The sequence below is a fragment of the Hemibagrus wyckioides genome, linkage group LG02 (genome assembly GCF_019097595.1).
Source record: "Hemibagrus wyckioides isolate EC202008001 linkage group LG02, SWU_Hwy_1.0, whole genome shotgun sequence".
In the NCBI taxonomy this organism is placed as follows: domain Eukaryota; kingdom Metazoa; phylum Chordata; class Actinopteri; order Siluriformes; family Bagridae; genus Hemibagrus; species Hemibagrus wyckioides.
Genome location: NC_080711.1, coordinates 26330145 through 26349791, shown reverse-complemented (window position 1 = coordinate 26349791; position 19647 = coordinate 26330145). Strand labels below are relative to the sequence as shown.

At 36.3% G+C, this 19647-nt stretch overlaps 1 long non-coding RNA gene, 1 pseudogene and 2 gene segments (V, D, J or C); all 4 read left to right on the top strand.

Annotated features, from left to right (window-relative positions):
• The first annotated feature begins 1133 nt into the window (after window positions 1-1133).
• Window positions 1134-1791, top strand: LOC131343597 (uncharacterized). Its single transcript, XR_009203154.1, has 3 exons — window positions 1134-1271; window positions 1415-1532; window positions 1656-1791. It is a non-coding gene; the product is annotated as an uncharacterized LOC131343597 (long non-coding RNA).
• A 4891-nt stretch (window positions 1792-6682) lies between these two features.
• On the top strand, window positions 6683-7122 carry LOC131344262 (immunoglobulin heavy variable 3-30-3-like; the record flags this gene model as incomplete). The annotated part of the segment is given in 2 exon segments: window positions 6683-6728; window positions 6818-7122. Coding segments are annotated over 2 exon segments (351 nt in total), but the record flags the coding sequence as incomplete, so codon positions are not given.
• A 4578-nt stretch (window positions 7123-11700) lies between these two features.
• On the top strand, window positions 11701-14947 carry LOC131364754 (Ig heavy chain V region 36-65-like). The segment is given in 5 exon segments: window positions 11701-11743; window positions 11830-12159; window positions 12866-13026; window positions 14385-14475; window positions 14871-14947. Coding segments are annotated over 5 exon segments (702 nt in total).
• Window positions 14948-17960: 3013 nt separating this feature from the next.
• Window positions 17961-18423, top strand: LOC131364749 (Ig heavy chain V region 914-like; annotated as a pseudogene).
• Window positions 18424-19647: the final 1224 nt, after the last annotated feature.

Here is a 19647-nt window from a genome sequence, read left to right as displayed (position 1 = left end):
GAGACAGCGACACTGCGGATTACCTGGAGATATTTCAAGGATAAACAGCAGATTTTCTTGGAGAGAAATGATGGATTTAGGTAAGTATCTTCCCTTTCTAGGTAGATGGACAGGCCGGGGCCTGGCCTGCGCCGCCGGGATGCTCGCGCTCACCTCCGCGGGATACTGCGCGTATCGCTGGCTGAAGAGGAGCAGCGATCTTCAAGCTGCTGAACTTCAAGCTGCTCACGGTGAGAAAAGCTCACTTTTTACTCAGTCTGTGTGTTTCTAATCGCTTTAGAACTTACAAAGAGAGTGTGTGTGGAAAATGAATGACTTTAATCGGTACAGAGGACAAACAGGATCAAATCTCCTGTGTAGTTTAGCTAACAGAGCTAGTCGAAAGCTAAGGCGCTAACATTAGCCGGCGATGCTACATGGCTCATATCAAGAGCATTTTAAAGTATAAAAGTGATTATTTTGTGGATTAAAACATTTCGAGGCACAACATCATGACTTTTAGACTTTTAGAAATAGTCTTGAAGTTTTATGAAAATAATCAAGTACAGGGCGGAGTCACGAAGCCTGACATGAAGTGGAGTTACTGTTAGCACCGGGATTATTATTATTATTATTATTATTATTATTATTATTATTATTATTATTATTATTATTCTCGTTGAAGTGTTTTATTTCTCTTCTTGGTCTCGGCATTGTTTCTTCTGATGTGTTAATAGTTAGAGTGAATGTTGTGGTAATGAGTGAGTTCCTGTTAGCGCATCATTGTAGCAGCTGTAAAGAGTCAGTCCCTCACCAACTCGCCTTTTTATTTCCCTTCCTCTTCAATAAGACTCGTTTCTCCTTACTGATCACTAATATAACCCTCTGATTAAAGACATGAAGGGGATGAGAGAGTGTCTTCTTGAAATATTTTCTTTCCTACATGAATGTCAGTTTCCACTGATGAAATTTGTCATCTCCGTGACATACTGATGTGGTTAAATGTGTCAAATGTTTTCCAGGATCTGTTGTTGATGATGTGGAGGAAGCCGAGACCACTGAAGGGTTTTTTTTGCAACAGTGCTGATGGTGCTCCTTCTCTCTTTTTTGCTCAGGCACTTGGTGTTTCTCTCCACCTGAGTGGGTGTGTGATGGAGAGTATTTGGGTTATCCTGCCACCATGTGGGGTCTGGGAGTTCTCCTGTTTCATCTTGTCTGTGGACACTTGCCCTTCTGTAATGAGGATGAGATCGTTTACAGGAAGATGGACTTCGCTCCCGGCCTGTCTGAAGGTGAGAAAATGTAGAAGCATCACCATTTAGAACAGCTGAAGATGTAAAACTGGCATTACAAGATTAATAGATTTTTTAATAATATTAATATATATCTGAAATGTCAAAGCACTATCTATAATATCTCATCGCTGCACACACAGGTTGCCACAATCTGATCAATTGGTGTCTGGACCCGGAACCTGAATGTCGGCCCACGTTTGAAGAAATCCTCAGCCATCAGTGGTTTACATCTGGTGGACCTGAGTGAAGGATCTGAGTGTAGGTGGATCTGTTGAAGACTCTCACCCTCACTTACATAAAGAAAGGAAGAAATAAATAAACAAATCTGTATATATAAACAAATATATTGTTGAATAAATGTTCCGTTTTTTTCTTATTTAGCCATTTGGATGTCCACTGTTGTGTTACGCCTCGTGAAGGAGCATGTCCAGGAGATGCTGAAGGCCATGGAGGGAGTCTGAGCAACACTTCTCTAACACACACACACACACACCTCTCTATCTCAGCCAGCTTAGAGTGATCAGGACATTTTAGGAAATCTATTGTTGGCTATTCAGTGGTCATTAGAATATAAAACTAAGATTAAACTCTGCACTTTTGCCCATTCATTTGTAGAACTGCTTTTGCTCTCCATTTTGTTTGATGATAGATTACTTGTAACTAATTTATAAGATTAAGCAACCCCCAAAATTTGAATAAAGTAATAAATGTCCTGGTCATACTTTAAACACATCTCTTTTCTTTCCCTTTCTTTCTCTCTCCACTTGCTCAAGATCTCCACAGGTAAGTAAATACTTATTACTGTCTTTTATTTTCTGCAGATTTAAACCTGTCTTGCTTTTCTTCTCTCCCTGAGCAGCTGGACACAACATCACTGACCTCTAACATCAACACCTGTTAGTGCTCTCTGACCAACGGACCACATCAACATCTGCAGCTCCGATAAGCGTCTCCATCTTTAGTTTAACTTTTTATTATATACATTACTCATTAAGACTTTAATCTTTATTATAGGTTTAAGATTTTTCTGTATTTTACTATTTATTAGACATTTAAGATTTTGTTGTATTTTAATAGACTTTACTGTTCATTATACTTTTTTATTAATAACCTTTTATCATAGCTTTACATCTTTTATTGTAGTTCTATTTATTATATTGCATTTTTAATTAAAACCTAATAATTTATTAGCTCATATTTGAGGTTTCATTGTGATCATTCCCAGTTTTTCTGAATGTTTCTGATGAATGTTGGGGTTGAAATGTAACTCTAGAAACAATCTGAGACTTTTTCCTCCTAGAAAAGAAAGACTTGTTTTCTACTGACTGTGGAATTAACACTTTATTTAGATTAAAACAAAAATCTATTAAAGAAACATTGAGTTCATAGTCAAAATGATGAAAATTAAATCAATCTCATATAGAGCCTCCTGTCCCCTATGGCAATACGGTGTTTAACTCCATCTCTGTGTTATATACTAGAACCTAATATTTAACAGTGGATTTGTACATGACGCCATCTTCAAACACAAATACTGATCTTTTTGTACTGAAGTGAAATGATGTTAAATGAATGTGAAGTAAACAGTAGTGGCAGAAACACTGCTTAGATTCATGATACTGCGTTATTTACATGAGTCTCTGATTTACAGAATTATATTCCTTACTAAATCCATTCATGAATCTGACTCTGAATTTGGCAAGAGCACAACACACAACAGAAAGGCAGCCTAAGACATTAGGCTGCTTTCTAGTTAAGGTATAGAAAAATCATTTGTTTATAGAAAAACAGTGCCTGCAGAAGATGCCTTAAAAAAATCTGAGCAAATTGGATCATTTATATTAAGCATTCCCATGTGGAATGAAAAAGTATTCAACAAAATTCATTCATTAACAGTTATTCATTCATTAATAATCAGATTTTCATGAAGATTCTGTGTACCATGAAAACGAGTTCACTTTAAACAACACATTTTCTCTCAGCAATGTATGACTCTGGATGCTAGTTTAATTTTAGACTCAATATGATCATAACTCAGTGGTTTTCATATCAGAGGACAGATGAGGTGGACAGTTAGGATACATGGAGAGATGGGATTGAATGGATAGATGGAGGACAATGTTCTTTATATTTTTTTACGTTTGTTAGATTGTGTGCAATCTTGCATCCTGTGTACCAAATAAGTAGTGTATCTATTGTGTTATCAATTTTCCATCCTTTTTTTTATTACAGAAGAAAGGATTACAGATCATTACTTTCTACCCTGCTATAATACAGTGTTGGAGGCATAAAAATGATCTACTTTAGGTATTTGTGCTGCACAGAAAGTTAGCACCAGGAATGTAAATATTTTAATTTGTTCATTAACTAAGGATGGTTGTTTTTGCATGAGAGACAATTATTAAAGTAATGATCAACATTTTCATATAATTCCATATTAATGTTGCTGCTGTCTGACAGACGTCCTGTACAACAAGTCATTTATTTTACATTTTCTGGTACAGCAGTTAGTTTAAAATAAAAGTTAGTTTAACAAAGGAAATTGAGTCTCACATTATTTACATTTTATTCACACACAAAACATTAATGGTGAACATTTTTGACTTTATAAAATTATTCTCTCAAGTCTTAGGGATCGGGCCCTATTAAACAATAAAGAAAGTAAGACGTCTTTTTTATACAGCCTGGACATGTTACACATGCCCTTTTAAACTGTGATTTATATGCTTTATTTATATGTTTCTTATATAGCTGTAGTTTTTGTTCTTAACATTGCACTAGTAACTTCTGGTCAGTTATCACATTACCCTGTGTATACTGACTATATGTAAGATATACAGTGTGCAATCTACAACCTGTCTTTATATTACTGTCTCTATTGCTGCTGAATATCTATCTATCTATCTATCTATCTATCTATCTATCTATCTATCTATCTATCTATCTATCTATCTATCTATCTAATCACACCTAGGGTCATTTTAGAGTCACCTGTTTGATTCCTGATTCAATTTCTTGAAGAAGATCATTTTAAACTTTTGAATAAGAAAGAAGTATAGAGAATAGTTTCACTGTTGAGTTGTTGATAGATATTAGATTTTACATTTTCACAAGATCTGCAGGTGGCGCTAGAGCTTAACAAATATACTGTTACATTGTAGGTTTTTTTTAAAGTGGTCATAAGTACAATGCATTCTCATATCCTCAGTCAGGGCTAGATACTACACAATTTCTGTGTTTTTCTGTCAGACAATGAAAACTGAGACTGTCTCTTATAGTCTAATTCCCAAAAAGGGAAATAATAACATTCACAGAAAGTGTGCAGAGAGCTTCATGGAATGGGTTTCCATGGCCGAGCAGCTGCATCCAAGCCATACATCACCAAGTGCAATGCAAAGCGTCGGATGCAGTGGTGTAAAGCACGCCGCCACTGGACTCTAGAGCAGTGGAGACGCGTTCTCTGAAGTGACGAATCGCGCTTCTCCATCTGGCAATCTGATGGACGAGTCTGGGTTTGGCGGTTGCCAGGAGAACGGGACTTGTCTGACTGCATTGTGCCAAGTGTAAAGTTTGGTGGAGGGGGGATTATGGTGTGGGGTTGTTTTTCAGGAGCTGGGCTTGGCCCCTTAGTTCCAGTGAAAGGAACTCTGAATGCTTCAGCATACCAAGACATTTTGGACAATTCCATGCTCCCAACTTTGTGGGAACAGTTTGGAGCTGGCCCCTTCCTCTTCCAACATGACTGTGCACCAGTGCACAAAGCAAGGTCCATAAAGACATGGATGACAGAGTCTGGTGTGGATGAACTTGACTGGCCTGCACAGAGTCCTGACCTCAACCCGATAGAACACCTTTGGGATGAATTAGAGCGGAGACTGAGAGCCAGGCCTTCTCGTCCAACATCAGTGTGTGACCTCACAAATGCGCTTCTGGAAGAATGGTCAAAAATTCCCATAAACACACTCCTAAACCTTGTGGACAGCCTTCCCAGAAGAGTTGAAGCTGTTTTAGCTGCAAAGGGTGGACCGATGTCATATTGAACCCTATGGATTAGGAATGGGATGTCACTTAAGTTCATATGCGAGTCAAGGCAGGTGAGCGAATACTTTTGGCAATATAGTGTATATATATATATATATATATATATATATATATATATATATATATATATATATATATATATATATATATATATATATATGTAATGTATGTATATATGTATGTATGTACGTATATTTACAGCTATATTTTCATATTTTTACACCTATTTTCATATTTTTATTTGTTATTTATATTATATTTTTATTTATCTATATTATATTTTATTTTACTTTATTTTCTATTTTTATACTTTTAAGATACTCTAGTTTATTTTTATCTTTATTTTTTATGGATCTCTTTCTCACATACTTTTTATAAATGTTTACATGCCGGACAGTCGTGAAAAAACATTTCACTGCATGTTGTACTGTGTATGTATATGTATGTGACAAATAAAATTTGAATTTGATAAACACTATAATCATCATATCACTAACAAGAACTTATTACAATGTTGTATATTTGGCTTAGAGCTTAACATTATAACATTTTATGTTTCTTTAAAGTGGTCATAAGTACAACATATAATCATATCCTCAGTCAGAGCTAGATACTCCATAATTTTTATGTCTTTCTGTGAGACAATGAACACTGAGACTGTCTCTTAAAGTCAAATTCCTACAGAGATACAAAGAGGGAAATAAATAACATTTACAGAAATATTGCCAACTTTTAACCAGTGATTACTGAATACATACATTTCACAAAAGTTCCACAACATTAATTGTAACTATAAACAAACACAGAGTTCACCGTATTCTTCTTTAATTAATAAATAAATTGTAACAGTAACAGACTGCTGCTGTATAAGAGGAATAATGATTATAATCAGTGGCATTATTTATTGGAAAAAAATGATCTTCAGGTTTGTAGCAGTAACTCCATGACACTGTTGAACCAAAGTGAGTAGAACTACACGATCCTTTTTTTTTGTTACTTTACAAAATAAATTATTGTCACCTACATCCACCACCTTTTATGATTCCTGACATCACAACACCTGGTCCTTGATTATTTTCCTATAAGAACAAACCGCCAAGTGTTTTAATCTATAATGAATATGCTGATATGAAGAGTGCATTCTCTTCAGATAAATTTACCTGAAAAAGTCTCTTAATGTTCCAAATTTTATCGATTTATAATAACAGATTAAAGATGGTCATGAGATGAGGAGGATTTCCTGTGTAAAGGAATCCATCTCATTTTTTCCCTAAGATAAGGAGTGTCTTTATGCAAATGTCCTTCCCTGTTATATATTTAAGCAACAAAGACCAAGAGCTTTTACTTCTTCTGCTTCAACACACACCATGATCTCTACATCCCTACTGCTGCTGCTGCTGGCAGCCGTACACTGTAAGTGTTTTTACATTTGACATGGAATACAGTTTTGGTTCCTTAAAGCTTTTCAGTTTTCCATCATTAAAATAACTTTTCTTTAACAGGTGTTCACTGTGTTGAGCTGATCCAGACTGGATCCACAGTATTAACTCCTGGTCAGTCACTGACTCTGAACTGTAAAGTGTCTGGATATTCATTAACTGTTAGCTACTGTACACACTGGATACGACAACCTGCAGGAAAAGCTCTGGAGTGGGTCGGATGTATATGTTATGATGGTAACACTTACTACAGTGAGAAACTGAAAAGCAGGGTTCAGGTTTCCAGAGACACGTCCAGCAGCACAGTGACATTAACAGGACAGAACATGCAGACTGAAGACACAGCTGTGTATTACTGCGCTCGTCTCCACAGTGAGACAAATAAACAACATCCCTGTACAAAAACTCCTCATCCAGTGTTCATTATAACAGAATGTCCAAAAGACACAGCACTGATCTATAGAAGTCTTAATATAAAAACAATAATCCCACAAATGAGATCAAAGAGTTTTACGTTTAAAGTCAGTAATGTTGATTTAAAACCTTAATATTATCTCTAATATTGCTGCACATCATAAACACTAATATAATCATATTACTATCCTGAACTCTATATACTGTAGTGTCTTTGGCTAACAATAATCACCTAAACAAATTAGAATTAGTGTGATCATGTGTAAAAGCATTTTGACATGACTTTTGAGATGTACAATTTTTCCATTATGACAATAATCCTCAAAGCTAAATTTAGTATTTAATCTCTGATGCCTGTTTCCATTTTCCACATATGATCCACTTGTCCTCCATCAGATGAATCTCTTCCTTGTGATTTAAATATATATATATATATTTTTTCCATTTCATTGTCTGTACCGCTTATCCGATCTATCCTCCGGTCACAGGGAGCCTGTGCCTATTTCAGGCGTCATCGGGCATCAAGGCAGGATACACCCTGGACAGAGGGCCAACCATCGCAGGGCACACACACACACGGACACGAGGAAACCCACCAAGCACAGGGAGAACATTCACACACTACACACACACACACAGTTTAAACTTAAGTTTACTCAACCTTTGGTCTTGAACTGTATACTGTATATTTAACCTGCACACATTAGAAATGTTTCAACATTATTCACACAACATCTACCCAACATTTTGAGGTTTAAAGGACTGAGGGTGTGTCATAAATATGAGAACATGTTCTCCTGGGATTTACATCAAAGTCATAAACTCTAACTACAGCATTGTTATGAAGCTAAGACATTACAGCTCCATTATATCAGTGTCTCATTAAACCAGGCTGCTTCATCCACACAGTTTGATTAACTACATAGTAAATAAATAGTAAGTAACTAATAATTTGTGAATGTGTATGTTTTTACATTTTCAGGAAATGCCTCATGTCTTCCTAAAGCCTAAACACTTACATCTACATCAAAGCAGTTAACTGGAGTGCAAAGTTAGAAGAATTTTATAGAAACTATTCACCTTATGCAGTTAAATTCAGATTTTTATGTCACATACAGAACGATACACAGTGATATGCAGTGAAATGATTACACAACTGTTTGACCTTGAAAAAAGAAAAAGGAAATAAGGAGGCAAAATGCCCACTGGAAAGATAAAATATAAGATATAAAAATATAAAATATAACAAAATGAAATTTATTTTACAATAAAATAAAAATAAAATAAAGTATAAATATGTAAAAATGTATAAAAATGTAAAAAGTATAACTGTATAAAGAAACTGTTAAACACAGTGAGACAGAATAGTGGATTCCTCTTACAAAAACCTTATGAGACATGTTACACACATCCTCTCAATGCAACTAATAAATCATCTCAGTCACTTTAAATAAAAAGAAAACATTATTGAAAGACTGTTCATTCTAAACCATTATTAATCCCTTCATTTTACAGGATTTTTATCCAACAGTTGAATCAGTGTTTACTGAGTGGATTCAGGAATAATACAGCATGTTTCCAGCAGTGTGTTGTGTTTAACACACAGTCTGTTCTCACAGTGTGAGGTGCAATAATTGAAACAACTGAAGGAGGCAGCAGAGTTTAACAAATAAAGTGAAAAAAGTGAATCCACAAACTGTATTCTGTATGAGACTCATTCACTATCACTCATTATCAGACAAATATCCATCTATTTTTCATAGTTTAGGATTATTTGTGTCACATATTTCCTGAGATTTACACCAGATATATAGCATTTTATAAAAAACAGAATATAAAAATTCATTCTATCCTCCTTTATCCCTTTAGATTTGTGTTTATGTGAGACATTGAAGGCTAAGACATGTTAGAGAAATTCTAAGAAATCTACTCAAAGTCTTCTGGATGAAGGACTTTGCCCTTTGTCGTTTCTTCAAAAAGGATAGAGAAAAAAGAGAAGCAGATGCTTTAAATTATTTCATCATTCACAAAAATTTAACAACAGACAAGTTGTTTGCATAACCTAGTCACTTTAGAACATATTATTAAGGAGTTTATTTGTTATAGTATAAAGCCACTCCTGGTGGCAGCTCTTTTTAAAATATTAAGGAAATAGACTTTAATGCTGACATTAATCAGTGAAGCATTGCTGAGTTACTCTTCACTATGAGGTTATGTTCCTATAACCCTCTGGGGTCTGAGGCCTTTTTGAAGACCTGCAGTGAATCAGATCTCTTAAATTTGTGTAAATTTCAAATCTTTACCAATGTAGTTGCTAATACATTTCAACTTATTTACATAGAGCACAAACTGGGCTTTCATAATCTGATTCATATGTGACTTTTAAGCTTATGCCAAAGGACACATACATGAATATAGAATTTTGAACTCTAGCAGAAAAACAGTGAAAATGGAGAATAAACAAACCTGGTAGGTTGTTTTGAACACAGTACTGAGTTCATGAAAGTCTTGGGTGTGGGCTCATAGAAAAACAGCTAAATTATAACACTCAAAAAGACCTTTTATTTGGGGTAAAGTGACTGATGTGCCTAACTTTTTTTAGCAGAGCCTCTGTTTCACTGAATAATCCATGACTATTCACGAATATTAAGACCTATTGACACCTGGCTCAGGTGACACCAGGTTTCCCCAGGACTCCTATTGTTGTCTCAGCTGTTCACACCTATACATTCAGATTCCTCCTACAAAAACACGCTACACTGAGGCCAGGTTTTGTTGAGAGAAACAAAAAATAAAGCATGGTTTCTGAAATTTTCACTGAAATGCAATTCTTTTGGAACATTTGCTAAAAGGCATATTCACAACCACATTCCAGCCATTCACAGACAACTATGTTGTTTTTCTGGGGTACTATTATATTATTTGTTTTACATTTTGAAAGTTTATGATTCATTTTTATGATTCATTCATTTTATTTCAGTTTATGACTGAAATAAAGCTGTTCATATCGTGCTATTTTTTGGGGGATCTGAGTATATGATGACTGGAACACAGCATCAGCACATCACTCCCCCCAAACAACACAGCAATTATCATTTACTTCCATCTGAATAGAGTCGTTTACATACATCCTGCATGTGAATGGAGCTCTAAGTGCGGGGGCGGGGCTTCGGCTAGTGTGGAGACGAGAATTTGACATACCTTTGTTTTTTTATTTTTAACATTAATTTAATAACAAACTTTTTGGAAAGACAACCGTCTACCGTGTGTACATATTTTTTTCTATGTTGCTACAATATAATTTCATTTATAAAAACGCTTTCAAAGAGTAAAAAGATGATTGGCATCGTCGACGATGCCGTCGAGAGGTTGCGCTACATTTCCTGTGGCCAGCAGAGGGCGACAGCGGTGTATAGTGAGGGCGGCCGTGTGGGAGGAGTCGGCTGCCCAGAGTTCTCCGGGCACCTGCCAAGAACCCCATCGTCACATCCCCTTATACAGGACTTGTATCATATGTTAGGCAGATATGCATTTTTTAAAAATGGAACTGAAAACAAAAGCAGAAAGAAAGTGAAGGAATAAATGGGAAATATATTTTAGGCACGGCCGAGTAAAGAAAAGAAAGAAAGAAAATAAGACAAAGAATCAATTGTGCAAATTTTTCAAAAGTGCACAAAAACACTCAAACCCTTCTCTAAAGCTTGATCTTGCCTGTATATTCTGAACTGTCCTGTAACAATGACAGCATGTCCCGATGTGTTTTACTCCTTTATCACAGCATTTTGAAAATAATTACATTTTCACGAATTCAAGACAACATTTTGTACTTTTTATTCTTTATAGAAGAAATGTTATGAAACAACCACAAAACAAATTGGTTTCTTTTATCAGTTGTGCTCAGTGTCAGTGTCTGTTTCAGGAAGGGGCTTTAGCGGGCCATGTGCTCCAAGACGAGTTACTGTGACACAACAACCCAAATTTTAACCTGTTTATGTTCAGTGATGGACAGATATAACTGTCCACGACAGCCACACTGACACAAAAGACTTCAGAAACGTATACAAGCACATCCTCCTGAGCTGTAAATATTCCCTCAGCAGGGACCTGCACCCCAGAGACATTTATTAGATATTTTAGTTCTCAGTTTCTTTTCATCTTTTCTCAAACTTAACTAACTCTCATTAGTTCTCATTCAAAAATTCTCAGCCCTTTTCTTTTAATTATCTCTGGCTGGTGATTAAGGCTGAAGACAAAAATGAAAGCAAAATGATAATAAATGGTGATAAACTTTTCTTTCCTTTGCAAGTGGGCTCAATATATTCTGGTTACATTTGTTAAATCATTTATTTGTTCATTTGTTTACACAATTTGATGAAAAATGTTTAAAGAAATTATGTACTATAGGAAGACTGCCATAATAACTAGTAAAAAAAAACATAAAATTCATGCAAATTTCCCAGTTCCCAGGCAGATATAAATACACTGCATGTACATGGCAGCCTCTGTGTTTAGTTGCGTACAGCAGAGGAATCATGAGCTGGTCTTTTCTTCTTCTTCTGATATCCTTTGTTCCTTGTGAGTAAACATGTCTCTAACATCATACTCAGCTTTTTATATGATAAATATTTCAGTCTGTGTTGAGTCCACTCTCCTCTTTTCAGATGTGTGTTGCATCAGTCTGACCTCGTCTCCTGATGAGGTTAAACCTCCCGGAGCCTCCGTGAAGTTGTCCTGTCAGATTTCTGGCTATGCCCTCACTGACTATGGAACAGTCTGGATCAAGCAAGCTCCAGGAAAAGGCTTAGAGTGGATCGGGACCATATGGGGTGGTGGAAGCATAAACTATGGAGCTTCCTTTAAAACTCATTTCAGCATCTCCAGAGACACGAGCAACAATGTGCTTTACTTAGATATCAGCAGCCTGGTGTCAGAGGACACGGCTGTTTACTACTGTGCAAAGACAGACACAGCTGTACAGCTCAGTGCTAGAGGTGTACAAAAACATCATCAATAAAAATGCAAGGATGATCAAATTAACAAGTAATACATTATAATGGGGAAAAACCCTCTCTTTCACCAAAACTCAAAACAAAGTCTCAAACTCAAAAGTCAAACAGATGTAAAGCCTCTAGAAGTCAACACTGCAATATATTATACACACCTAACATTTTTACTGTGTTTTATTTTGTGCTTAATATAAAGATGTATGTAAATAATATTTGGTGTCTCATGGATTATTACATTGGCAAGATTAACTAAACTAAGCAACACGTCATGTCAGTTTTCATCCACTCCAAAACCTAATAAATAAAAATATATAAACACATTTTTACAAAATTAAAAGAGTCACACACCACTTGACACATTTCCCTCAGTAATTACACTGATTAGTGCATCTTTATCTTGAGTCTCAGGATTTATTGCCTCTATAGTGGTCATGGACACGCCCTATTCAAATAGATTCAGGTATAAACAGCATGTTCGTGGATGGTCTGGTCATCAGTGTGCTCTTTGATAACACTTATACATTTTAAAATTGTGTGTATGCGAACTGTGAGAATGATTTTAGGATACTGTATTTTATTTGCGCTAATATCATGTACGTTTCACATGATCCTCACTAGGAAATTTAAATATTTTCTCAATACTGTTTCTCTCAGCAATATAACATTTAATTCATAACTCCCTTCTTTTCAGATTCTTATGGACAGTCCCTGACCTCATCTGCTTCTGTGGTGAAGAAACCAGGAGAATCGGTCACTCTGTCCTGCACCGTGTCTGGACTCTCCCTTAGCTGGTTGCACTGGATCCAAAACCAGGACATGGACTGCAGTGGATCCACTGGCCCCTCGTCTAGCGTAAATGCTCCCTGGCCCATGCAGGTCGTCTAGCACGCAGACCACGCTGATGTAAACGGTTTCGAATGGTCTGACGTGACACTTGGTTGCCTCTCACCTCCCTTAAATGTGCCTGGAGTTGAGTGACATTCATCATCTGGTTTCGCAGGGCACTGTTCACAATGAAGCGGTCATCAGCGTGGGATGTGGCCAAAGGACGTCCACTTCTATGACTTTCTGTGACTCTTCCAGTCAACAGTTGGACATGTGCATTCAAAAGTGTAGAGAAGGTCAAATTAAGTTCACCTGTAAAGGTTATAGTGCATTTTAGGTGCATCCTGAAATTTCACCCGAAAGCTGAATATCCTTAAGTTTTTGTGAGTAGTGTATGTGTGATGGTGGTGGCACTAATCTCAAAGACAAAATGAAGCGCAGGATCCAATTGTGCAAGTTGTTGAAGTGGATATTGGTATCAGTTGTAGAAGCTCCACACACTCAGCTCAGTACAAAACACAAAAATGAGAAACAAAAAAAGAGAAAACATTTTTATTATAATATTTTTTGCACCTGTTGATGGCAGCAGCTCACTTCTACTAAAAACTCATCAACTTGATTTTACAGGAAACTTTTTCTGGAACAAGAAAAGACATGGGTTTTATCTAAAAAAAAAAAAAAACTAGGAGCAGAGGAATCCTCTAAATAACAACAGCAATAACACACACGATATATCAGTTTGAACGATTTATGTAGACATAAAGAGCATTTGTAATTGATAACCTATACAGACGGTGCCTTAAAAAAATCTGAGCAAATTGGATCATTTATATTAAGCATTCCCATGTGGAATGAACGGTTAATCATTCACTGATCTATTCATTAAATAAAATACTTTGTTTATTAATAATTAAATAATTAATTAATTAATAATTAAATTTTCTATTTCTATTAATATTAATATTCAAAGTGACGCAAAAGTTACAAGAACTCTCATCTCTTACTTGCATGTACACCAGTTATTAAACACAGCCACTAAGCTGAACTGGCAAACTGTAAAAGGTGACAGCGTTTTTTTCCTCGGCTCCTCCAAAACCAGCCTGTGGAGCTCCAGATTACAGATCTGACTCTATTGGTTAAGAAGATGTTGATGCAAATCTTATTTGCTCTGCAAAAAAATCAATATTATTTGCTCTGCATAAAAATCAGCTTGTTGCTCAGCCGAAGCTCAAGTGAATTACAGAACCATCACCAAGTTTGATTATGGGGCTCAGAATCATTCAGCAGAGCATTTTTATACTCCTCTTAACACAAGGTATCTGAGACTTACTCATACATTTTCCACTCAGTGTAAGATTTAAAGCATTAATAATTACTTTTGATAGTTTTATACGGCAGGTTTTTGCAGTGATGAGATCAGACTGGACCAGTCTCCTGCTGTGGTAAAGAGACCTGGAGAAACTGTGAAGATCTCTTGTAAGATAAGTGGATATTCTATATTACTGTGCCCGAGAAGCCACAGTGACTGCATCTGAGGAAGCAGCTGTACTAAAACCAGACACACATTTTCACACAGTGCTTATATTGAACAAGTCACATGTACTGTTATCATTTATCTATTATGTCCTAAGGTTATTGAAAAGCTCAGTTAGATTTTGTTTACAATTGATTATATTACAATCCAGAAATAAATAAATGTGTATTATTCTTACCCACCATTCAGACTCTCTAAAGACCAAGTGATACCATTTCTGATCACCCATTATATCTGTACTTTTATACTGTAAGTTTGAATTTAACAATGTTCATATTCTGGTTCTCTAAATGACTCTAAATAATTTGCAGATAAATTTCTCCCTCTGCATCTGCAGGTTTTATGTGTTCAGGAGTCCACATGAGATCAAATGTCTCAGCTCTCATAAATAGAGAACCAAAACTACAGGAATAAGAGGTGTAAGGATATATATATACTGTAAATAAAAATATAATTTCTTAGTATCATGAGACAATAATCATGATTTATATATTCATCGTTCATATTTTAGGAACTGTGTTATTCGGGTCAGAGTGCTGGAGCCAGAGTCCATTTCAGGAACACTGAGTGTACAGCCTGGACATGTTACACATTCACACACTCATTCACACCTAGGGGCAATTTAGAGAAGACAAGTCACCTGTTTGATTACTGAATCAATTTCTTGAAGTAAATCATTTTAGTCTTTTGAATAATAAGAAGTATAGAAAACAGTTTCACTGTTGAGTTGTTGATGGATATTAGATTTCAGCTTTGTCTTCTGCTCACTAGAGATTACAATTCTTCTTTTTTAAAACACCTGATCTAGAATCTTCTCAGCTATTTCTCTCTGGATTCATCAGTTAAAGCCTCTAGAGGGCAGACTATACCAGAATGAACATCATGTTCTATTGAACGGTTTGATTATAATGTTAAATGTAGTTCATACTGTTCAGAAAACACTGCAGTATTTCACCATGTGAGAGTCAAATTTGACATGAGAATAATTTGTGTTAATGTAATTCTCTAGAGTGCAGCTTACACATGACTGATAACGACATAAAGGATTGTTTATCTAATTATTATTATTTTCATGTATTATGGCAGAGATTTTCAACCTGACCATCACAGAAACCAATAATTACATCACAACACATATCATTAGTAATAATATCAAACAAATGAACCAATTTCCTTTATTAAATCCATTATTAAACATTAAACTGATATTGAGGCAAAACAGGGTGTGAGTGTGATTAACAGCTGCAGAGCTGCACTCAACACAGCCTCTCTGGAATGTTTATGCAAATCTTCATCTCCTCTTGTAATATTAGCAGCGTGCTGATCTAGAGAGGAAACACTTCTCATTAGTCTTCCTTCAACACAAACATGTTAGCTTCAGCTCCACTGCTGCTGCTGGCTCTCGCCCCCTGTGAGTGTTTGGATTGAAGCTTTATTATTTCATCTGATCCTTTCAGTTCGACATGTCAACCTTTTCTTTTTCTCTTTTCACAGATGTGTTCTGTGCTACTGAGCTCATCCAGCCAGACTCACTGCTTATAAAGCCAGGAGAGACTTTAACCATCACCTGTAAAGTGTCTGGAGCTTCTATCACTGATAGCAGCAGCCACTATGGAACAGCTTGGATTCGACAACCTGCAGGAAAAGCTTTAGAATGGATCAATATAATTTATTATAATGGGGATATTTATCGGAAAGATTCACTTAAAGACAAGTTTGTCATCTCTCGAGACACTTCCAGTAACACTACGGGGACAGAACATGCAGACTGAAGACACAGCTGTGTATTACTGCGCTCGTTACACACAGTGACACGACAAGCTGCAGTGCTGCACAAAAACCTCATCACTATTCACTTCTTTAATTAAACAAACAACATTTACCTAGTAACAAATTCCCACATTACAAACACTTACAGTCTAAACACTTAGCTAATAATTTAACAAAAACTAATACAAAAGTTTACTCAGTTCATTATTATGAATATGTTGCTGTTTGAAATGAAAAGCGTCTGAATGTCCAGTTAACATTCCACCTGTTTCACATGTTTGAAAGCAGTTTTTACTTCATATAACTAAGTTCAAATGATACTCACAATAATTCCTCCAATAATGTTGAGTTAATAAACACACATGCTACTGTATCCCATCACCCTGTCCTTGATTATTTTCATATAGTAACATCATGCCTCCATGTGTTTTATTCCTTACCTATTGTCACTGAGGTCTTCTGCTTCTGCTGTATTTTTAGATAAAGGTGAAATTATTCTCAATACAGGACTGTTACTGATTTCTGATGCATAGAGAGGACAGTCTTTGTGAACGAAACCATCTTTAACTGCTCATTATTACACACTCAGCTTCAGTTACAATGATACACAGTGATGGACTAAAAATACATGAGATGTAAAGAGCAGTGATGAACCTGACAGCATGAAACACCCCCAGAGTCTTACAGGAAGCTTTTTCTCATCTCAGCTGTTCCTCTGTGAATGTTTTTATATCTCTAGTGGGCGTGTCATGCAAATGAAATCCTGTATTTGAACCATTTATGCTGAAACATTCAGCCCAACAACATACCAGCAGTTTGTGTTCATTTACAGCAGCAGGAATCATTTTAATTCTTTGAGATGGGACTAGGCAGTGTTTTGAGTTACTTTACTCTAGCAATCTTCATTCAATGTTAGTATTATTACATTATTTTAAAAAAAAAAACATCTTTTTCTTTCATTCTTTTTTTAACATTAATGTCTCCTATTCTTTTTCAGATTCCTGCAGTCAGACACTGATCCAGTGAACATCAAACCTGATCAGTCTCAAACTGACCTGCACAGCCTCTGGATTAGACATTAGTGGCTATTACATCTCTTGGCTCAGACAGGTGCCTGGAAAAGGACTGGAACTTGTTGCATATATCTCAAGTGGCAGTAGTGACATTACTCTAGCGCTGTTAAGGGACACTTCACCTCCAGAGACGACAGTAAGAAGCAGGTGTATCTGCAGATGAACAGCATGAGGACAGAAGACACTGCAGTTTATTACTGCGCCCGTGACACACAGTGATACTTTACCCTTAGACATCAGTACAAAAACACATCCTTGCTACAGTCACATGACAAACCCACATTTTCATCGAGAATTCGACACACACACACACACACACTTAGAACTATGGAAACATTTTAAAATCATATGTTGAAAGTCATTTACCTACTATAGACTAAACATTTAACTTAAACATTCATTCTTAAACAAATGCAAACTAATTTAAAAACAGAAGACCATTTCCACTGTGATTATTAAAACCTGTACAACACCATCATATGTAAATGAATATACAAAATGGTCCCCTTACAGCTCCATCTAGAGAAATATCAGCCACGGTCACTGTGGGCTCTGGAGAGTTTAGCACTGCTTTTAGATAAAAGATGTTCCTTCCAGTTCTGCTGCTGCTGGCAGCTTCATCCTGTGAGTTTCACTTCAGTAATGAACTCAGAGCTGCTAGTAAATTACTGCAGTTATAACCTACTGTACATATATTTTTACTGAAATTGTGACATCTCTTTTTTTCAGATGTGGAATGTGCAGTAGAGCTCACTCAGGACACCTCAGTGATGTTAAAGCCTGGAGATTCTTTAACCCTCAGCTGTAAAGTATCCGGTTACTCAGTTACTGATAACAGCTACGCCACAGGTTGGATTCGACAACCTGCAGGGAAAACTCTGGAATGGATAAACCACATTTGGGGGGGTGGAATCATTATTCATAAAGAGTCTCTAAAAAGCAAGTTCAGTATTTCTAAAGATGCCTCCAGCAGCACGGTGACTGAGAGGACAGAACATGCAGACTGAACACACAGCTGTGTATTACTGTGCACGGAGACCACACTGATGCATTTCCAAGACAAGTGTCATTACAAAAACACGTAGTGTAATCATACACTGAGCTCATGTTTTCATAATCTATGTATTTGTACAAAAAACATTAAGACTGAAAAACATTCTCACCAGTTCACAATTAAACAGCATTTACTTATAAATTTAACTTAAGACCAAATTTAATTTTACACCAAAGAACATTTTAATAAGTATGTGAATTTATTAACTTCACATATACAGTATTTTTGGAAGAGGTTTAATTTTTCTCTTCAGATGACAGAGTTGGACACAGTAAAGAACAACCTCCATCATAAAGACATGGTTATAAATGACTTAAATGACCACTGATTCATTTGATTAGCTGTTAGCCCTCAAAAGTGTCAGCTCACATAAGTTAAGGACTCCTAAGCATTTATTTACTGAAGTCAGATGTAAAGCACTGTGCTTTGTTTGTGAAATACAGATTGCTGTTTTTATAAATTACATTTTGAATTGTGACAATGCAACTAAACATGCAGAGAAACAAGAGCTTGACTGATGCAGATCAGCGATAGTGCGGTCAGTTAAAGGGCGGCCATAATCTAGCCCTTGTTTGCCATCATCTAAACCCTGTTTGCTATAATTTTCTGGAAAGAAAAATCAAAATGCAGACTTAAATATAATATAGTTCAGCTATACAGTGAGCAGTGTGTGGTTGTGGATTGAACACCTCCATAGTGGTCATGGACACTCCCTATTCAAATAGAGTCGTGTATAAACAGCATGTTCTTGGCTGCTCTAGTTTCCAGTGAGCTCTGTGATAGATAACACTCCCATACACTTTAAATCTGGGTGAAGCAGAACTCAGAGAAGGATGATTTTATTGATACTCATTTCATGTAAGTTTGTTTTTTCATGTGACGATTACTAGCATTAGAATCATTACAAGATAACATTACCTAGTTGTGCTCTTTTCTTCCAGATTCCTATGTACAGTCCCTGACGTCCTCAGCTTCTGTGGTAAAGAAACCTGGAGAGTCGGTCACTGTCATGTACTGTGTCTGGATTCTCAATGAGCAGCTACTACATGCACTGGATCCGTCAGAAACCAGGACAAGGACTGGAGTGGATCGGATACATTGACACTGGCTCTGGCACTACATTCGCTCAGTCACTGCAGGGCCAGTTCTCCATCACTAAAGACACCAGTAAAAACATGCTGTACCTAGAAGTGAAGAGTCTGAAAGCTGAAGACACG